Source organism: Cetorhinus maximus, unplaced genomic scaffold, assembly GCF_964194155.1.
Source record: "Cetorhinus maximus unplaced genomic scaffold, sCetMax3.hap1.1 HAP1_SCAFFOLD_707, whole genome shotgun sequence".
NCBI classification, from domain to species: Eukaryota; Metazoa; Chordata; class Chondrichthyes; order Lamniformes; family Cetorhinidae; genus Cetorhinus; species Cetorhinus maximus.
The window spans coordinates 134,763-148,900 of NW_027596649.1; the positions used below are offsets into that span (position 1 = coordinate 134,763).

Below are 14,138 nucleotides of genomic sequence, written 5' to 3' on the forward strand. Positions count from 1 at the left end.
CTCTGTCTCTCACTCTATATCTCTCTATGTTTCTCTATATCTCTCTTTATCTTCCTGTCTCTATCTCTCTGTGTCTCTTCACAATCTCTCGATCTCTCTCTCTCCTCGTCTCCTGCCTTCGGTCAGCACTGGAGAGCTGAGGTACGTTACCATCTTTGAATGTTACTGGTCTTGTGTGTGTTTCTTTCTGTCACAGCCCTGCTTCCTGACCTCCACTCCATGCACCCACCACCGCCCCCCATCCCCTGACAACCCACCAACACCCCCTCCTTGAACCCCAAACTCACCCCCTATCCAGCCTGTTTCCCTAACTCACATCCCAACCCCACCCCACTGGCTCCCCTGACCCTCCCTGCAACACCTGACCCCCTTGCCACTCAATGCCCCCCTCGCTCACTGACCTCCATGATCTGAAAACAAAGACATTGCTCCATCATTATTCTGTCTGCTGGCCTGAACATGGTGCATGCTGGGAATGTTGGTTGCTATGATTTTGGAAACTTGGCCTAGGCCAGGAATCAGAGAGAACAGGAGAGAGTGTGTGAGACAGAGACTGTGTAGCAGAGAGAACAGGAGAGAGAGTGTGTGAGACAGAGACTGTGTAGCAGAGAGAACAGGAGAGAGAGTGTGTGTGAGACAGAGACTGTGTAGCAGAGAGAACAGGAGAGAGAGTGTGTGTGAGACAGAGACTGTGTAACAGAGAGAACAGGAGAGAGAGTGTGTGAGACAGAGACTGTGTAGCAGAGAGAACAGGAGAGAGAGTGTGTGAGACAGAGACTGTGTAGCAGAGAGAACAGGAGAGAGAGTGTGTGTGAGACAGAGACTGTGTAGCAGAGAGAACAGGAGAGAGAGTGTGTGAGACAGAGACTGTGTAGCAGAGAGACAGAAAGAGAGAGTGTGTGTGAGACAGAGACTGTGTAGCAGAGAGAACAGGAGAGAGAGTGTGTGAGACAGAGACTGTGTAGCAGAGAGACAGAAAGAGAGAGTGTGTGTGAGACAGAGACTGTGTAGCAGAGAGAACAGGAGAGAGAGTGTGTGTGAGACAGAGACTGTGTAGCAGAGAGAACGGGGTTCGGGTGGGTCGGGGTCGGGGGTTTGGGTGGGTCTGGGTCTGGGCCGGGGGTCTGGGTGGGAATGGGTCAGGGGTTTGGGTGGGTCTGGGTCTGGGGTTTGGGTGGGTCTGGGTCGGGGGTTTGGGTGGGAATGGGTCAGGAGTTTGGGTGGGTCTGGGTCTGGGTCGGGGGTTTGGGTGGGACTGGGTCGGGGGTTTGGGTGGGAATGGGTCGGGAGTTTGGGTGGGTCTGGGTCTGGGTCGGGGCTTTGGGTGGGACTGGGTCGGGGGTTTGGGTGGGTCTGGGTCGGGGGTTTGGGTGGGTCTGGGTCGGGGGTTTGTGTGGGTCTGGGTCTGGGTTTTGGGTGGGTCTGGGTCGGGGGTTTGGGTGGGAATGGGTCGGGAGTTTGGGTGGGTCTGGGTCTGGGTCGGGGGTTTGGGTGGGTCTGGGTCTGGGTCGGGGGTTTGGGTGGGTCTGGGTCTGGGTCGGGGGTTTGGGTGGGTCTGGGTCGGGGGTTTGGGTGGGACTGGGTCGGGGGTTTGGGTGGGTCTGGGTCGGGGGTTTGGGTGGGTCTGGGTCGGGTGTTTGGGTGGGTCTGGGTCGGGGGTTTGGGTGGGTCTGGGTCGGGGGTTTGTGTGGGTCTGGGTCTGGGTTTTGGGTGGGTCTGGGTCGGGGGTTTGGGTGGGAATGGGTCAGGAGTTTGGGTGGGTCTGGGTCTGGGTCGGGGGTTTGGGTGGGTCTGGGTCGGGGGTTTGGGTAGGTCTGGGTCTGGGTCGGGGGTTTGGGTGGGTCTGGGTCGGGGGTTTGGGTGCGTCTGGGTCGGGGGTTTGGTTGGGTCTGGGTCGGGGGTTTGGTTGGGTCTGGGTCGGGGGTTTGGGTGGGTCTGGGTCGGGGGTTTGGGTGAGTCTGGGTCTGGGGTTTGGGTGGGTCTGGGTCGGGGGTTTGGGTGGGAATGGGTCGGGGGTTTGGGTGGGAATGGGTCGGGAGTTTGGGTGGGTCTGGGTCTGGGGTTTGGGTGGGTCTGGGTCGGGGGTTTGGGTGGGACTGGGTCGGGGGTTTGGGTGGGTCTGGGTCGGGGGTTTGGGTGGGTCTGGGTCTGGGTCGGGGGTTTGGGTGGATCTGGGTCGGGGGTTTGGGTGGAATGGGTTTGAATTTCCGCGACTTTGTTGGTTAATTGAGTTTGAATGTCTGTTTACCCTGGGTTTGGTTTGGTGAGTTTTGGGGTTGATGTCCTGTTTGGAGATTGCGATTTTCTCTGCTGATGTGGGGTGTTGTTTAGCTCCGGTGATTTTCTGTCGTGTTTTGGGATGGTTGTCACTGGTTATTGAAATTAATCTATGGATTGTGTTTGTCACAGGCACATCGCAGTATCGATGATCTTTATGAAGATTTACGAGATGGACATAACCTGATTTCTCTGCTCGAAGTTCTCTCGGGTGATTCCTTGGTAAGTCCCAAAAAGTAAAGCTTGTCCAGACTAACCCCAGCTTTTGCATTTCCCACTTTACAGCAGATGGGTCATCGAACAGATTCGAAATCAAACCCAACAGCCTGGAACTAACCTTTCCAAATTAAACAGCCACTCACTCACCCCAGGCACATGTGACGCCACACACTCAGTCACGTCTCCTCACTGTGGGATCCCTCTGAGCGGTCATTCTCAGACCCCTGGAGTGGTCACTCTGAGACCCCACACTGTGAGATCGGCCCAAGCGGTCACTCTAAGACCCCACAATATGGGATCCCCCCCGAGCGGTCACCCTGAGACCCCTCACTGTGTGATCACCCCCCCCGAATGGTCACTCTGAGACCCCCTCACTGTGGGATTCCCGTTCCCCCGTGCGGTCACTCTGAGACCCCCTCACTGTGGGATTCCCGCTCCCCCGAGCGGTCACTCTGAGACCCCCTCACTGTGGGATTCCTGCTCCCCCGAGCGGTCACTCTGAGACCCCCTCACTGTGGGATTCCCGCTCCCCCGAATGCTCACTCTGAGACCCCACACTGTGGGATCCCCCCTGAGTGGTCACTCTGAGTCCCCTCACTTGGGATCTCCCCCCTGAGTGGTCACTCTGAGACCCCACACTGTGGGATCCCCCCCAAGCGGTCACTCTGAGACCCCATATGTGGGACAGTCTGTGATTGAGTGTGTGAGGGTGTGGGTTTTATCAGTGCCTGGTAGTGTGTTATCCTTTTATTGCTCCCTCACTCTGCTGGTTTTGGTTTTATTTCATTCACCTTGAATCTTGTTGCTGATTACCTGGCCCTGAGGGGTGTAGGATGGAATAGGGAAGAAGGTGGGGAGAGCTTGGAGTGGGTTATTGGAGGATCAGAAGGAAGATCAGTAAGATAAAAACAGAATACTGCGGATGCTGGAAATCTGAAGAAGAGGCACACGGACTCGAAATGTTAACTCTGTTTCTCCACAGATGCTGTCAGACCTGCTGAGTTTCTCCAGCATTTTCTGTTTTTATTTTATATTATTATAGAAGAAAGAACAGTTTGTTTGAGGACTTGAGGCTTGGAGGTAGGTCGTTGGTAGGTAGTTGGTTCGGTCAGGGTTACAATGCAAACGTATGATAGAGTCAATAAGGTACAAAATGAGGCCATTCACCCTCTCGAGTCCATGCTGGCTCTCTGCTGAGCAATCCAGTCAGTCCCGCTCCCCCGCTCGATCCCCAGTGCCCTGTAAGTTTATTTCCTTCTTGCGCCCACACAGTTTCCTTTTGAAATCCTTGATTGTCTCCGCTTTCACCACCCTCGATCGAGGTTATTACCACTCGCTGTGTAAAAGAGTTTTCATCTTCATAGTCCCTTTGCATCTGTTCCCCAAGATCTCAAACCTGTGTCAGCCAGTCCTTGCACCATCAGCCAATGAGAACAGTTTTTCCTTGTCTCCCTTACCTAAACCTGTCATCACCTTGTACACCCCTATCAAATCCCCCTCAATCTCCTTCACTCCAAGGAGAACAACCCCAGCCACTCCAACCTCACCTTGTAACTAAAATCCCTCATCCCTGGAACCATTCTGGTAAATCCCCTCCTCACCCTCTCAGGGACCCTCACATCCTTCCTAAAGTGTGGTGAGCAGAACTGGACACAAGACTCGAGTTGTGGCCTAACCAGAGCTATTTAAAGATTCAGCAGAACTTCCCTGCTTTTGTACTCAATGCCTCTATTAATGAAACCCAAGATCCCGTACGCTTTGTTAACCTCTCTCTCAATATGTCCTGACACCTTCAAAGATGGATCTACATAGACCCCCAGATCCCTCTGTCCCTGCGCACTCTTTAGAACTGTGACATTAAGGCTATATGGCTGCCCTGTACCCTTTCTGCCAAAATGCATTGCCTCACACTTCTCTGTATTAAATCCAGCTGCCACTTGTCTGCCCATTCTGCCAGTCTATCTATGTCCTGTTCCAGGTGATTCACACCATCCTCACTGTTAGCTATTCCTCTACGTTTGGTATCATCGGCAAATATTGAAATTTTACTCTGTATTAGGTCAGGAAATGGTCACATTGCGTTCAGGGCTCGGGGAGTGAGATTTGATGGGGATTTCAGGATTTTTCTAATTGGGATTTTTTAAAGGTCTTTTGCAGGAACACTGTCGGAGCTCAGAGATTGGCCACTGACCCCAACAATCTGACTGGCCTCCACAGACAGAGCTCATCGATTGATGGTTCTTGTTGATTGGAGTTGATTGGTCCTTACTTACACAGTTGATTATTTAGAGATTTCTTACAGCAAGTTGTGGGTAGTCTAGATGCTGCTGGAGATGTTACAGGGCACTGCTGGGATGGAACTAGAATTGGAGTTGGGATCCGTGTTATACCTTTCCTGGGTCAGTGCTTTTTGATGTTTTTCCTGCATTGTATTTGATCCTTTATCTTGTTTGCTAAAATGTACCCTTACCTCTGACCTTTGCCCTTTATCCTCTGGCCTGTGCCCCTTCCTGCACTGCTCTTTCCGGGTAGCAGAAGGAACGGCATGTGATGAAGTATTTGCGACTGGTGAGTGTGTTTGCCTGGAATCTCGCTCAGCATGAAGGAACCAGGACTGTTAGTGAAGTATCTCCCAATTCACCTGGCTTACCAGCTCCTGGAACAGCAACGTCACTGATTGTTCCTGAGCCTCTGGATTAATCTCAAACCAACGTCCAACACATCAAATGGCCAGTGCTAGAGAGACACAGCTGAACCCTGAACGTGGAAACCATTGCAGTTCCACATGGTTCTCTAGATTGGGAGCTCAACTCTCTTGTTGGGAACAGGTGCCGGTGTTTCTGGAGATGCTCCATTGAAGTCTTGTGTCAGCGCTAACACATCTGCTAACTTCATGTGTGCTTGTGGTGATGTTGTTTGAGTGAGTGCTGCATGCTATCATGAGTCTCCATTGTAGATCAAAGAATGAACCAGCAGGCTTACTCTGATATTATGATGATGTAGCAATGTGTGAAGGTTAGCCTGTTTGTCTGTGACTGCAGACCCCAGGCCACTGAGTGTCAAAGGTGTCAGATACCCCAGAGCTGTTGACACAGAAGCTGGGATGGGAATCTAGCTCAGTAGGTGAAAGGAGCGGGGGGGTGGGGGGAGGTTGGGGATGGACAGGAAATTACGAGGATAGTGCCCTGTCTTAAGAGTTGAAAGCCAGCTTCTTGCCATTGGAGATTAGCTGGTTTACAAGATACATTTCCTATTGGAAACTGTCAGAGGTGGGGTGGCATTGTTAGTTAAGGATGAAATCAGTGCGATAGTGAGAGAGGATATTGGCTTAGAAAATCTAGATGTGGAATCAGTCTGGGTGGAGCTAAGAAGCAACAAAGGGTGGGAAACATTAGTGGGAGCTGTGTATAGGCCTCCAAACAGTAGTGATAAGGGAGGGGACAGCAATAAACAGGAAATTAGAGATGTATGTAACAAGGGAGCTACAGTGATCTTCAGTGACTTTACATATTGACTGGGCAAACCAAATTAGCAATAACACTCTGGCAGATGAATTCTTGGAGTGTGTACGAGATGGTTTTTTATACCAGTATGTTGAGAAATCAACTAGGGGATAGGCTATCCTAGATTTGGTATTGTGCAATCAGAAGGGGTGAATTAATAACCTTGTTGTGTGGGGTCCTTTAGGGGACAGTGACCATAACATGATAGAATTCTTCACTAGGATGGAAAGTGAAGTATCCGATCTGAAACTAGGGTCCTAAATCTTAACAAAGGAAACTATGAAGGTATGAGGCACGAGTTGGCTAAGATAGATGGGGAACTTCATTAAAAGGCATAACAGTGGATAGACAATCGCTGATATTTAAGGAACGAATGTATACATTGCAACAGTTATACATCCCTTTCTGGTGCAAAAACACAACAGGAAAAGTGGCCCAACCATGGCTAACAAAAGAAATTAAGGATAGTGTTAGATCCAAAGAGGCATCATATAAAGTTTCTAGAAAAAGTAGCAAGTCTGAGGAATGGGAGCAGTTTAGAATTCAGGAAAGGAGGACCAAGAGATTGATTAAGAGGAGAAAAATAGAGTATGAGAGTAAACTAACATAAAAGTGACTGTAAAAGCTTCTATAAGTATGTAAAAGAAACAGACTAGTGAAGACAAATGTAGGTTCCTTACAGTCCGAAACTGTAGAATTTATAATAGAGAACAAGGAAATTGCAGAGCAATTAAACAACTACTTTAGTTCTGTCTTCATGGAGGAAGACACAAATAACTTCCCAGAAGTACTAGAGAACCAAAGGGTCTAGTGAGGAGGAGGAGGAGGAATTGAAGGAAATTAGTATTACTGAAACAATCATGCTGGAGAAATTAATGGGACTGAAATGTTGATGCGCAAAGGGATCTGGGTGTCCTTGTACACCAATCACTGAAAGCAAGCATACAGGTGCAGCAAGCAATTAAGAAGGGAAATGGTATGTTGGCCCTCATTGCGAGAGGACTTGAGTACAGGAGCAAGGATGTCTTACTGCAGCTGTACAGGGCCTTGGTGAGACCACACCTGGAGTATTGTGTGCAGTTTTGGTCTCCTTACCTAAGAAAGGATATACTTGCCATAGAGGGAGTGCAGCGAAGGTTCACCAGACTGATTCCTGGGGATGGCAGGATTGTCGCATGAGGAGAGATTGGGTCGATTAGGCCTGAATTCACTGGAGTTTAGAAGAATGAGAGGGGATCTCATTGAAACGTATAAAATTCTGACAGGGTTTGGACAGACTGGATGCAGGGATGATGTTTCCTCTGGCTGGGGGTATCTAGAACAAGGGGTCACAGTCTCAGGATATGGGGTGGGCCATTTAGGACTGAGATGAGGAGAAACTTCTTCACTCAGAGGGTGGTGAACCTGTGGAATTCTCTACCACAGAGGCTGTGGGGGCCAAGTCACTGAATATTTTTAAGAAGGAAATGGATAGATTTCTAGACACTAAAGGCATCAAGGGGTATGGGGAGAGAGTGGGTGTACAGTGTTGAGATAGAGGATCAGCCATGATCATAGTGAATGGCGGAGCAGGCTCGAAGGGCTGAATGGCCCCTCCTGCTCCTATGTTTCTATATTTCTGTTTGTATGAGCTGCCAGTAGCTGTCGAGGGTGAGTGTAGAACAGATGGAAGCAGATGTGAATCTTCATGGAGCTGTCACTGCTGCTTCCATACAAAGCCTAGCTAATAAAGACAGGGTGGGGACTTCGGGTAAGAGCTAGCAGTGATTTAGGATCGGATATACATCGAGACAGCTTCGAGTAGAAGATTTAACGGCAAATGTTGCACAGCTGTGTTTGGTGCAAAATATTGAGAGCTGGTTAAGAACAAGGGATTCCATTCTGAACCCCAGAAACTGGAACCAGAACTGAAGGGAGCATCAATCTGGGATTATTTACCTAACAGGGAATTATTAAATGGAATCATGAAACACGTTTACTCAGTGGAGCAAAGTATTCCCATTGTATAGAGTCCCAATGGGCCCAAACCCCTTCCCATTCACTCCCACTGTACACAATCCCAATGGACCCAAACCCCTTCCCATTCACTCCCACTGTACACAATCCCAATGGACCCAAACCCCTTCCCATTCACTCCCACTGTACACAATCCCAATGGACCCAGACCCCTTCCCGTTCACTCCCACTGTCCACAATCCCAATGGACCCAAACCCCTTCCCATTCACTCCCACTGTATACAATCCCAATGGACCCAAACCCCTTCCCATTCACTCCCACTGTACACAATCCAAATGGACCCGAACCCCTTCCCATTCGCTCCCACTGTACACAATCCCAATGGACCCAAACCCCTTCCCATTCACTCCCACTGTACACAATCCCAATGGACCCAAACCCCTTCCCATTCACCCCCACTGTACATAATCCAAATGGACCCAAACCTCTTCCCGTTCACACCCACCGTACACAATCCCAATGGACCCAAACCCCTTCCCATTCACTCCCACTGTGCACAATCCCAATGGACCCAAACCCCTTCCCATTCACTCCCACTGTACACAATCCCAATGGACCCAAACCCCTTCCCGTTCACTCCCACTGTACACAATCCCAATGGACCCAAACCCCTTCCCGTTCACTCCCACTGTGCACAATCCCAATGGACCCAAACCCCTTCCCATTCACTCCCACTGTACACAATCCCAATGGACCCAAACCCCTTCCCATTCACTCCCACTGTACACAATCCCAATGGACCCAAACCCTTTCCCATTCACTCCCACTGTGCACAATCCCAATGGACCCAAACCCCTTCCCATTCACTCCCACTGTCCACAATCCCAACTGACCCAAACTCCTTCCCATTCCTGAAGTTTTGATCCCGTTGTAAGATTGTTTGATCATCCATCATTGAGTAATGCCAGGATTCTGTCCTGCTTCATTGTCTGTCCTGTCAGACAAAAAACCCACGCACTCACACACTCTCTCTCTCTCACACACACACACACACACACACACACGCACACACAGATACATACCCCCACACACACACACACACACACACACACACACACAGATACATACCCCCACACACACACACACACACAGATACATACCCCCACACACACACACACACACAGATACATACCCCCACACACACACACACACACACACACACACACAGATACATACCCCCACACACACACTCACGTACTCTCTCTCTCTCTCACACACACACACACACACACACAGATACATACCCCCACACACACACGTGCACACACACAGTTCATTCAGGCTGAATGTAATTTGAGAAAGCATTTCATTGTTGGAGTTGAGTTGACAGTGGTTAAGGTCATTGTTTAAAGGGTGTGGTCTAAAATATTTATAGAGACTATGCAGCTGGTAGTTTGTCATTCAATGTGTGCGTTGATGAAGGACATAATTCATCCCCTGCGTAAGAGACTTGGCTGACTCGTTATCTTCATTGTTTACCAGTCTGACATTTTATATTGCTGAATGGGATGCGAGGAACAGGACGTGAGGGTTTATTAGGAAGTCTGGAAGCAGATTTGCCGCTCAGATATGGTGTTGACTCATTGATGCAAAGTGAATTGGAGCAAATTGAGCAATGGGTGATCCAGTGAATACTCAGGAATGGTCACCAGCCAGTCATTTAAAAAGTCATTGAGTTCTGTGAGAGGCATTTACCCTCCTCTCCCACCATCCCGTATCTCACCCCGTCCTGTATCTCACCCCGTCCTGTATCTCACCACCATCCTGTATCTCGCCCCGTCCCGTATCTCGCCCCCATCCCGTATCTCGCCCCCATCCCGTATCTCGTCCCGTCCTGTATCTCACCCCGTCCTGTGTCTCACCACCATCCTGTATCTCGCCCTGTCCCGTATCTCGCCCCGTCCCATCTCTCGCCCCGTCCCGTATCTCGCCCCGTCCCGTATCTCGCCCCGTCCCGTATCTCACCCCGTCCCGTATCTCACCCCGTCCCGTATCTCACCCCGTCCTGTATCTCACCCCCTTCCCATATCTCACCCTATCCCGTATCTCGCCCTGTTCCGTATTTCACCCCATCTCGTATCTCGCCCCGTCCTGTATCTCGCCCCCTGTCCTGTATCTTGCCCCCGTCCTGTATCTTGCCCCCGTCCTGTATCTCGCCCCCTGTCCTGTATCTCGCCCCCTGTCCCGTATCTCACTTTCCCGTCACACCCCCACTTCTGAATCTCATCACCCTGACCTGCAGTCCCTTACCCGTATTTCACCCCACCTCGCGTATCTCACCCCCTACCCCTTATTTCACCCCCCTGTTTCTCAGCTTCCTTTCCTGGATCTCACCCCCCGCAGTCCCATAACTAACCCATCTCCCAAATGACACAACCAAATTTCCATCCCCTCCTGTATCTCACCTCCCCCCGTATCTCCCCCCCGTATCTCTCCCCCCTGTATCTCTCCCCCCTGTATCTCTCCCCCCTGTATCTCCCCCCCCTGTATCTCTCCCCCCCGTATCTCTCCCCCCCGTATCTCTCCCCCCCGTATCTCTCCCCTGCGTATCTCTCCCCACGTATCTCCCCCCCGTATCTCTCCCCCCCGTATCTCTACACCCCGTAACTCTCTCCTCCATATCTCTCCCCTCCCTCCCGTATCTCACCCTCCCGTATCTCTCCCCACCGTATTTCTCCCCCCATATCTCTCCTCCCGTATCTCTTCCCCCTGTTTCTCTCCCCCAATATCTTGCCCTTCCTCCCATATCTCACTCACCCCCTCGAGAATCTCATTTACCCCCCAAATTTCACTGGCCTCCTCCCAAACTGCACTTTCCCACCCCCCCTCAAATCTCACTACCCCTCCCATATACTCTCTGGCTGCACATGGTAGTCAGCGTGAGACTGATGGACATTACACATGGTCAGTGTGGAACTGATGGACACTGCACATGGTGGTCAGTGTGGGACCGATGGACACTGCACATGGTGGTCAGTGTGGGACCGATGGACACTGCACATGGTGGTCAGTGTGGGACCGATGGACACTGCACATGGTGGTCAGTGTGAGACCGATGGACACTGCACATGGTGGTCAGTGTGGGACCGATGGACACTGCACATGGTGGTCAGTGTGGGACCGATGGACACTGCACATGGTGGTCAGTGTGGGACCGATGGACACTGCACATGGTGGTCAGTGTGGGACCGATGGACACTGCACATGGTGGTCAGTGTGGGACTGATGGACACTGCACATGGTGGTCGGTCTGTGAGCTTAAACTGACTCTAAGGGAGCTGATATTATTCTGGAACTGAGTGACCAATGTCCTTTCTTCTCTCAGCCCCGTGAGAAAGGCCGAATGCGCTTCCATAAGCTGCAGAATGTGGGCATCGCTCTGGACTACCTGAAGCACCGGCAGGTAAGTCTCTGATAACTCAACAAGGGGAAAGCTCCATGGGTTGACTGTATCGTTGCACCCAGTAATGGGCCGGCAGGATGGCGATTGGGTTCAGGAACTCTGAGGGGAGAGTTCAGGGGCTTTAGGGTATCAGGGCCCAGTGCCAGGCTGGAGGAGGGCAAGGGGCAGTAACAATGTTAGAACTGAAGGAGGTTAAAGTGTGCTCCGGGTAATGAGGGTGTCAAGTACCAGCCTGGGTTGGACCCCTCTGACCTAAGGGAGTAAGGACTCTGTCTCATAGGAAGATCATGACCTGTGGTGCAGTCGATGGGGTTGGGGGAAGTGGGGGGGGCACAATCCTGTGTTGTGGGGGAGTCATGACCCATCCTGAGGTGGGGAGAGATCAGTTCCCTATCCCATGGGGGTCAGTTCCCTGTCCCATGGGGGTTGTGACCCTGTCTGGCGGTTAATTCTCCCTCTTTCTATATTCTAGGTGAGGCTGGTTAATATCCGAAATGATGACATCGCAGATGGAAATCCAAAACTGACACTGGGCCTCATATGGACGATCATCCTTCACTTCCAGGTCAGTCTGCTGTACTCTGTGGACCTAGGTTTGTTAGCACAGCCTCCTGTTCAGTCTGTGTGTTTGAGGACAGTGCTGATGGAGCAGAGATTAGAGATAAAGATCCAGTGTCTAGAGACACGGTTGGAGAAAGAAGTCACGTAACTTCAGGGAAATGAGCTGCACTCTAATCTGCTCAGGCTGAACGATATTTATATTGGCTTTCAGTCCAGCAACACCTCCATTTTAAAATTCACATCCTGGTTTTCATGGAATCTGAGAATGGTTCCATCACTGAAGGAGGCCATTTGTCCCATTGTGACCATTCCAGCTCTCTGTAAGAACATCTTCTTCCCATAGCCCTGCAGCTTTTTCCCTTTCACATGATCATCCAATTCCCCTTTGAACACCTCGATTGACCCTGTCTCCACCACACTCTCAGACAGTGCATTCCAGATCCTAACCACTCGATTGATCCTGTCTCCATCACACTCTCAGACAGTGCATTCCAGATCCTAACCACTCGATTGACCCTGTCTCCCCCACACTCTCAGACAGTGCATTCCAGATCCTAACCACTCGATTGACCCTGTCTCCACCACACATTCAGACAGTGCATTCCAGATCCTAACCACTCGATTGACCCTGTCCCCACCACACTCTCAGACAGTGCATTCCAGATCCTAATCACTCGATTGACCCTGTCTCCACCACACTCTCAGACAGTGCATTCCAGATCCTAACCACTCGATTGACCATGTCTCCACCACACTCTCAGACAGTAAATTCCAGATCCTAATCACTCAGTTGACCCTGTCTCCACCACACTCTCAAACAGTGCATTCCAGATCCTAATCACTCAATTGACCATGTCTCCCCCACACTCTCAGACAGTGCATTCCAGATCCTAACCACTCGATTGACCATGTCTCCACCACACTCTCAGACAGTGCATTCCAGATCCCAATCACTCAATTGACCATGTCTCCACCACACTCTCAGACAGTGAATTCCAGATCCTAACCACTCGATTGACCCTGTCTCCCCCACACTCTCAGACAGTGCATTCCAGATCCTAACCACTCGATTGACCCTGTCTCCACCACACTCTCAGACAGTGCACTCCAGATTAACACTATCTCCCCCCACACAACATTAACACTATCTCCCCCCACACAACATTAACACTATCTCCCCCCACACAACATTAACACTATCTCCCCCCACACAACATTAACACTATCCCCCCCCACACAACATTAACACTATCTCCCCCTCCTCCAGCTTGAAATATACCCATTAACCTCTACTCTCTCTTTCCTGTCACTCAGCAACAATTTAGAACTCCTATCAGTTCTGATGATCATTGACCTGGAACATTAACTCTGTTTCTCTTCAGATGCTGCCAGCCCTGCTGAGTATTTCCAGTATCTTCTATTTCTATTTCAAATTGTGGGAAATACTCTGTCCAATCCGATGCAGTCTTGAATATCCTTTATGGATGAGAAAGATTCAGCATCTTCTCCATCTCTCTCTCTGTCCATCTATCTCTCCCGGTGTCTCTCTCCCACTGCGTGTCTCTCTCTCTTTCTCCATCCCTCTGTCTCCCTCTCTGTCTCTCTCTCTTTCTCTCTCTCTTTCTCTCTCTCTTTCTCTCTCTCTCTCTTTGTCTCTCTCTCTTTCTCTCTCTCCCTCTCTGTGTCTCTCTTTCTCTGTCTGTCTCTCTCTCACTGTTCCTTTCTCTCTCCCTGTCCCTCTCTCTGTGCCCCCCCACCTCTCTCTCTCTCTCTCTCTCCCTCTCTCTCTCTCTCTATCTATCTATCTCGATGTCTCTTTTTTGAGTGTGCCTTTCTGTCTCTCTGGCTTCCTTGCTCTGCCTGTCTCTCTCTGTCCCTCTCTCTATCTGTCTCTTTCTCTCTCCTTCTCGCTCTGTCCCTCTCTCTCTCTCTGTCTCTTTCTCTCTCTCTCTGTCTCTTTCTTTCTCTGCCTCTCTCTCCCTGTCCCTCTCTCTCTCTCTCTCTCTGTCTCCCTCTCTCTGTGTCCCTCTCTGTGTCCCTCTCTGTGTCCCTCTCCATGTCTCTCTCTCTCTCTCTGTGTCTCTGACTCTGTGATTCTCTTGCGCTTTCTCTCTCTCTCTTTGTCACTATCACTCTTGCGCTCTCTCTCTAGCTCTCT

At 50.5% G+C, this 14,138-nt stretch overlaps 1 protein-coding gene across 1 annotated transcript in view; it reads left to right on the forward strand.

The window, feature by feature from the left end:
* The window catches only part of LOC144674569 (plectin-like), a gene marked incomplete at its 3' end in the record, with an annotated part of 69,727 nt that overhangs the window by 14,863 nt on the left and 40,726 nt on the right, over nucleotides 1-14,138 (forward strand). Inside the window, exons 3-5 of the mRNA XM_078535860.1 lie at nucleotides 2,410-2,499; nucleotides 11,342-11,419; nucleotides 11,892-11,984. Coding sequence (XP_078391986.1) covers nucleotides 2,410-2,499; nucleotides 11,342-11,419; nucleotides 11,892-11,984 — 261 coding nt within the window. The remainder of the gene's footprint in view (nucleotides 1-2,409; nucleotides 2,500-11,341; nucleotides 11,420-11,891; nucleotides 11,985-14,138) is intronic.